This window comes from Phoenix dactylifera, unplaced genomic scaffold, assembly GCF_009389715.1.
Source record: "Phoenix dactylifera cultivar Barhee BC4 unplaced genomic scaffold, palm_55x_up_171113_PBpolish2nd_filt_p 000255F, whole genome shotgun sequence".
NCBI lineage: Eukaryota > Viridiplantae > Streptophyta > Magnoliopsida > Arecales > Arecaceae > Phoenix > Phoenix dactylifera.
The window spans coordinates 62260-70000 of NW_024067748.1; the positions used below are offsets into that span (position 1 = coordinate 62260).

The 7741-nt window shown below is 37.7% G+C and overlaps 1 protein-coding gene and 1 long non-coding RNA gene across 2 annotated transcripts; both read right to left on the bottom strand.

Moving 5' to 3' along the window:
- Nucleotides 1-241: 241 nt before the first annotated feature.
- On the bottom strand, nucleotides 242-2449 carry LOC120105310 (inactive protein RESTRICTED TEV MOVEMENT 1-like). The gene is made up of 4 exons (XM_039117660.1): nucleotides 2345-2449; nucleotides 2220-2263; nucleotides 960-1190; nucleotides 242-878 (listed from the first exon to the last, which is right to left on the bottom strand). The coding sequence occupies exons 2-4, from the start codon at nucleotides 2220-2222 to the stop codon at nucleotides 561-563; spliced, it is 552 nt and encodes a 183-aa protein (XP_038973588.1). The 5' UTR covers nucleotides 2223-2263; nucleotides 2345-2449; the 3' UTR covers nucleotides 242-560.
- Nucleotides 2450-4325: 1876 nt separating this feature from the next.
- Nucleotides 4326-6568, bottom strand: LOC113462592. Its single transcript, XR_003385300.2, has 3 exons — nucleotides 5849-6568; nucleotides 5708-5761; nucleotides 4326-4409 (listed from the first exon to the last, which is right to left on the bottom strand). It is a non-coding gene; the product is annotated as an uncharacterized LOC113462592 (long non-coding RNA).
- Between the last annotated feature and the right edge of the window lie 1173 nt (nucleotides 6569-7741).

The following is a 7741-nucleotide window of genomic DNA, read 5'->3' on the forward strand; positions in this document are numbered from 1 at the left end:
TAGGATAGCAAGAAGGAGAAGCTGATCATGGATACAAAGAAGCATGGAGAACATTGGATCTGTACCTTCCGAATCGTATAAAGTTGAACTACCATGTTTTGCATCAAGTAAATGTATTATTTTGTTTGTTATTCTGTTGCAACTCTTAGGTTAATTGGGTGGAAGTTGTTTTCTTTATAACCTTTTTCTTGTGAAATAGGTTAAATGCCAGTCAAATGAAAACAAGAAGTAATGAAGCCACTTGGTTCTCAAACCTCCTTGCTTTCATGTTACTATAATCCTTCGGATAATTGCATATCATTTCAGTACATAACAATATTCATACTGGAGTCCATATGCAGATGATTGCACGTATCTTGTTATTATTATTTAATTTACTTCCACGTAGAGACTTCTTCGCTCCTCTTGCTACGGTGTGGTTGGTGATGCCAAACTCTGTTTTTTTTCCTCACTTAAACTGACACCTAAGTCAGTGCCATGATGGCTCAGGTATTATCTTCAAGCAGATGAATAATCTCCTCTTTCTGGCTATGAAGTCTGATAACATTTTATGGTGCTTTCTAATACTCCACCGAATAAGTGGAGCGTGAGAAGGAAACTCGTTCAGGTTTTGGCGCGAGATGATATCTAGCCATGGATTTGATATATATGCCAATCGCATGCAGATAGCGGCTATCGGAGCACCCATGGAAACCCCCGAAGCCAACACCAGGAGGAATATTGAAACGAAAGGGTATCCCCTCCTCGATGCCGAACGGTCCATACGTGGCACCATTGGTGCCGAAAGTGAGGGATCTTACAACACCTGCATTGTTTCCTCTCAGGGGCCCGTAGTATCCCTGCACCATGGTCAGAGCCTCCCAGGACTCTAGATCAACCTGCAGAGCAATGTAAGATGCTGCAATCATGTCTGTTTAAACAGATGTGAAGGGTGCCAAAAACTTGCTTCGGTTGCTTACACAATCGAATTTATCTCCGTCTCCTCCATGCCTGGGAGCAAGAACTAATGCTCCTGAAGGGGCAGTATATGACACTTGGATGGAGTTGATGGCAACTCCATGCGAAATTAGAATCTGCCTGAGCCTACCATTGTACACCTCATCCCACTTGTCAACTCCAGGCGAAAGATTCCCTCGGGCACCGAGCTTGATAAGAATCTCATTGCTGGGAGCGGATGTATTTATAATAGACTGGGATAATAAATCCAAAATGATCATAAGAAAAAAAAAAAGAATCTAATTGTTTATGGAAAACAATAATATCATATCGACTTGCAAGCAAATCTAGGATTTCAGAATAGAATGCAAAGAAAAACTACAGGTTTGGCCTGGAGGACTGTCAAGTTATTATGTTTGTGGAAACAAATTGTTACAAGTTATTACGTACGTATAAAATTTATTGATTTTGTTTCGTTCCTTTCTTTCTATGCAGGAAGTGTGACTGCATAGAAGAAAAGAACATGTGCACGTACGTACCCTTTCTGTGAAGCCATATAAGCTTGGGAAAGGGATTGACAGTACAATCACATTGTTTTGTATGAAGCTTTTTAATCCATCAAATAATATGAGATTTAAGCACAACAAAAATCTAGGATCTAAACATTAGAATGGAAAAAGATTGGATTTGGCTTGGAGTCTCCTTTTTTTTGAGTAAAAGGGAGGGGAACTCCCCCTATTAATTTATTTTATGAGCCCTAGTAATTTATTATATAAAAGAAAAAAAACAAATTGTTGCAAGTAATTATGTTGCTTTCTCCAATACTCTTTAATTTGAAATTGTGGAGTTTGAAATGAAGATATTTAATTAGGAAGTATGACGCAGATGAAAGAAAAGAGCATGGGAACATGAAAGGATGGACATATTCATGTAGCCAAAAATTTCATGCTTCTAAGGTTTTTGGTTATTCTGTCGAACCTATAATGGTTATATATAATTTATTTTAGTGTACATGGATAAACATGACGTCCTTCGTTAGCTGCTATAAGGGACACCAACTATTGGAAACTGTTTTGTGCATCCAAACACATACTAATTAGAAACTTGATAACCTCCTATATAGTCGATGTGGTTCTTTTTCATCATGAGTGAAATCATTAAATCATTAATATAGAACATTTTTAAAGATTTTTTTCCCCCTCGAAACTAACTCTCTCAAGAAGTAGATCTTTATAAAATGGCTTCAATTTGCACTCCTACTCTAGGTTCGCTTTAAAGCTTACCATATTCCGAAGATTTGCTCCCCAGGAACTAGAAGCTATACTGGCTGCAAATATTAGGCCAAGAATCAGAAAAAACTGGTAAAGCCAGACCAAAGACTATTTAAAGCTTCCAAGGAGAGATTTACCTTTCTGTGTGGATGTCCAAGCAAACCATGTCAGTTTGGAAAATGGAAAGAAACTTGAGCTTATATAGAGAGAGCAGCATTGGAGTTGGATTTTTTATGGGGTCACGGCATCATTTCTTTACATAATGGTACCTTAGTGCTCGAGTTTATTCTCCAACACCCCCCCCCCCCCCCCCCCCCCCAAAAAAAAAAAAAAAAAAAAAAAAAACCAAAACAAAAAGAAAGAAATAAATAAATGAGTATAAGTAAATAAATAGTTCTTGAGCCTAACATGTGTGAGGATTTTTTTCTTCTTTATATCTTCTTCTGGCCTCTTTGCTGATCAGCTCAACTGGAGCACCTGCTGTCGTCGTTAGATGTTTCCTTTTTTTCTTTTCTTTGAGGTTTTCAATGATCTTTGGGTGGTGAGGTCTATTTGCAACAAGCATCTTTGGGTGGTGAGGTCTATTTGCAACAAGCATCTTTGGGTGGTGAGGTCTATTTGCAACAAGCAAGCGCATCTTGTTACTATCTTTTCATTTCAGACATTTTTAGCAAATCATTTTAGGTCATCTTAGTATCTTGGACCTCTCACACGACAAAGAAATGCTGACCCAGCGAGATAAAGTTTGGTTGGTAACATGCAATTGAGTAGACAAGCGACTGTGGAGGTGATCTGGCCAGATAAGAAAGTTGCAGTTAGTGGGAAAGGGTGGTATCAGATTCTATGCTCAGCGAGTTATTCTTATTCTCATTCAGAGATTAATATGAGCCTTCCATGAAGAATAATTCGAGATGTGCCCATTTGAAGCACAACTTCATCATGTCTGATAAATACTATCTCTTGCTGATTTTGAAATATGCCCACTAATAGCCATTTCTGTAACAAGAAGAAAAACAAATTATGTCGGCTCGTTTGGTTCACGAGAACTTTTTTTTTTAATTAGAATATTTTTTCTGTAAAGTTAGAAGCCTATAGATATAATTTATGGAAAAATATTTTTTGCATATTTGGTTAAGCATAAAAAAATGATACATATCATAGTGGCTTATATTTGATCGAGTATCTACTTTTTTTGGAAAAGTTATATAAAATATCTGTTATGCTCTTAATAAAAAGAGAAAGAACTTATCCCATTCTATCTAAAAGCTTAAAAGTTTATTTGAAAAAAAAATTATCCTAATTTCCCGTCGTTGGGAATTAAACTATTCCACATCTTATATTTGTTTTTTCATGAAATGTGAAAATTTTATTTCCATGGAAATGCTACTTTCGTATCTCTCTTCTTTGAATGCTATTTTCTTATCTCTCTTTTTTGAAAACTCCAATTGAACATGAGGCTTTTCTCCATATTTCTACCGACCACATTTTTCCTTCTCCTTTTTCTGCAAACCAAATGAATCCTAAGATATTCCAATAGTTGGCAAGTAGTAAAATGCTTCCAAAATAATTACATCAAAGGAAATTCATGCCCATGACTTTTATCATGGGATACAATTAACTCACTTCAGGAAGAAAGCTTGCATGTGGTAGTCGAACATGAAATTGTCGCATTGGCAGATTAATGCTTAACGCTTTCGCATAATTAAGGAAAGGCAATGGTATGCGATACATGAGAAAAAGGAAGAAAGCTTAATTACATGCGGTAGTCAAACATGAATATTGTCGCATCAGCAGATTAATGCTTAATGCTTTGGCATAATTAAGGAAGGGCAATGGAATGCGATGCATGAGAAAAAAAGATCGACCAAACCTAGCTATAGCTTTCTAGCGCGCCGAACCAGACATACATGTAAAATCAACTTCCGAAGGTCTTGGGTCGAGATGGAAATCAGCAATGGGCTTGACATATATGCCAATTGCACGAAGATAACGATCATCAGAACGCCCATGGAACCCCCCAAAACTAACACCGCATGGAATATTGAAACGAAAGGGTGTTCCCTCCTCAATGCCAAACGGTCCGTATGTAGCTCTATTGGTGCCAAAAGTGAGTGATTTAACGGCAGCTGGATTCTTTCCTCTCACGGGCCCATAGTATCCTTTCACCATGGTAAGAGTCTCCCTTGACTCCAGTAGATCAACCTGCAAAACATGCAAGATAGGTGGTGCAACCATGCCTAAGAGAAACAAATGTGAAAGGTGCCAAAAATTTGCTTACGATGCTTATGTAAGAAAATATAAAATATATACATAAATACCTCATCCTATCAACCTAAGCTTTTAGGACAAGTGGTGATTACAACTTGGTATCAGAGTAAAGGTCCTGAGTTCGAACCCTGTCTCCGCACTCTTTAACCCCATTATTAAAAATTGTCCAAAAATTGATTTCAACTGCTTACACAATCAAATTTATCTCCATTTCCCCATGCCTATGAGCAAGATGTAATCCTCCATTTATATAATATGCCACTTGGATCGAGTTGATCGCATCGCCATACGAAATTAGAATTTGGCCAATGTCACCGGGGAGCACCTCATCCCAATTCCGCGGTCCCAAAGAAAGATTCCTTCGGGCACCCAGCTTAATAAGAAACTCATTGTCGAATCCCCTGAATTTCTTTATAATAGACTGGTATGATACATCAGAAGTTATCAAAAAGAAAAGAAAATTCAGTCTTTTGTATTAAGCTCTGTAATCAATGAGATAATACATATTCCTCTTAAGAAAGTAATAATATGATGTTCCGGAAGTTAACTACGGCACCTGCAGAAAGGAGGCTTTCTCTAAGACTTCCAAAGCCCAGAACAGCAGAAGTCGTTTTATCTATCACGAGCGCCTACCCGAACAAGAAGGATTTTTTCAAAGGTTCTTGCACTCTATTACCGAAACTACTTGACTTGCTTTCCGACGAGCTTACTTACTTTCCTTACTGAACTGAACGGTGCGAGCGGAAAGAGCTCTGTATCGGGTACTAGCTATAGCGGGTACTGGCTATAACGGTTGAGTTATCGACTTACAAAAAAATCTATGATTTCCAAATAGAATGCAAAGAAAAGCAGTTTTGGCCTCGAGAGCCCTATGTCCCTATTAAATTATTGTATTTATGGAAACGAATTGTTACAAGTAATTACGTCTAAAATTTATTCCTTTCTACGTAAATCGAGATATATAGGAAGTGTGACTGCATAGGGGAAAAGAACATGTACACATGAGAGGACAGTTAAACTCATGCAGCCAATAATTTCATGCTTCAAAGTTCTTTTCCTCAAACCTACAATAGTTATATGGAATTCATATTAAAGTACGCGTCCAAATCGTGACATCCTTCATCAGTAATTGCGAAAGATTACATCTACTGGAAGTTGGTACATCCAAAAAAAAAAAAACTCTTTGGATCAGAATGGCTTCTCCTTTAACATCTGTTCAATATAAAGCTTACCATAATGATGCTCTCCTGTTCAGAAGGGAACTAAAAGCTTTACAGCTATACTGCCTGCATATATTATTCCAAGAAACTCCATCAGAAGCAAACGGCAAAGCCGCACTAAAGACTATTGAAACATTCCAAGGACAAACGTACCTTTTTGTGAAGCCGTGTAAGTTTGGTAAATGGAAAGAAACGGTGACCTTAAGTAGTGAGAGCAGCAATGGAGTTGGCTTTTTGTTTCTTTGGTTGGCGGAGGGGGGCCGGGCGGGGTGGTGTCACAGCATCATATCATTACATGACGTACTTTATTGATCGAATTTATTCTATACTTTTTTCTAGAAAAAAGAATAAGTAGTTGTTTAGAGGTGTCTGGCAATCTGCTCATTAAAGTGAAAATAGGCCAACTCTCACCAGATTTGCTTCTTCTTCTTCTTTTATATCTTTCCTCTCTTCTTTTATATCTTTCCTGGCCTTTTGACTGAGATCAAGTGCACGTAGTATTTGTTTCTCATCAGTTGTTTCTTCTTTTTATATATTGAGGTTTTGGTTGGTGTTTGGGTGAGGTTCAAATGCAACTTTGCAACAAGCAAGCATGTTTGGGGTTGAGACCCTTGTAATCCCATCACCAAACACACACAGAAAAAAGGAGAAAAAATTGCCCGTAAACAACATCTATATATGAACCTCCTTCGATATATATATGATAGGATGCTACCACTGAAGTTTGAATCCTGGATGAGGCTAGTTGGCAACATCAAATAATCCTTGCAGTGAAATTTATGTCTTGGCAATCCACTGGATTTTGAAAAGGATACAATGGCTAGCTATATAAATGCGAACTAGGCTTGCCCTAATAATTAACCATGACCCTTTGCTTAACAACTACATGTTTTGAATTTCATATTATCTATACCTAGATAGAGTGATCTCTTTATTAAAAAAAAAAAAACTCTCCTTTCTCCAACCCCTGAAAAATTGCATGTCCTACTTTCTGACTTTATAACACTTGATCAGATACATGGGGGCTTTTGTGGGTTCATTGGCTCATTGGGCTGTTGTGGTCTTTTGATCTTCCCATCAGGATTACAGGGGTAATCACACTAGATAAGTTATGCTTAGAGGGGAAGGATGGTATCATATCCCGTGCTTCAAGAATTGTTCTTATGCTCGTGCAAAGGTTGGGCCTTCCATGAAGAATGATTCAAAGTGTGCCTGATAAAAGCGCACTTCATTGTGGCTGATAATGATTGCAGTAGTTTGGCACAATGAATCTTTGCTAGCTTAGCTGACATAGGAATCATTTAATTGTAACTTGCTAGCAAGTTGATAACTAAGAATCTTTTTTTTTTTTAATCTAACATATGCGCAAGTCGGCTATTCCACTCTAGACCACAAATTTTCATACCTACCGACACGTTCATCTTCTTTGTCGGTGTGATAGATTATGTACGTAGTTCAAAATATTTGATCCATGAAATCTGGATGGAATCAATCAACCATGATTGCTTATTCGGCCAAGCTAGAAATTAGCTAGAAATTTCCATACCTACCGACACCGTCTGTAAATAAGATTGGAAATTTGGTCGAGCTAAAGCAAGCTCACAAAGGGCAAGGGTTAGAGACTTAATTCCAGTGCGTCATGCATCCTAATAATCTTTTATAATTGTGATAACGATCGTTAGCAGCTATATTCAACGGCGCTATCGCTAAACCTAAGCAAACGACACCATAATCTCTAGATGGTGGACCAATGTAAATTAGCTTCGGCAAGCTGCTATAGTTCACCTCTATGTCATGCAGCTAAGGGTGCTAAGCTATATAAAGAGCCCGAGCTTGGCTTAGAGAATCTCATTTCAAGCTTTATTTGAAGCTAAATGAACCAAGCTTGAACTAACAAGGTTCAAAATTGATTTCAATCTAAGTGAAAAGAGAGCAAGCTTGACTCAAATTAGTCTTGAAAATGTAATCTCTCTCTCTCTCTCTCTCTCTCTCTCTTTCTTCCTATGTTTGTATTGATTAGATCCAGTAGTTCATAGTATTAAAGTG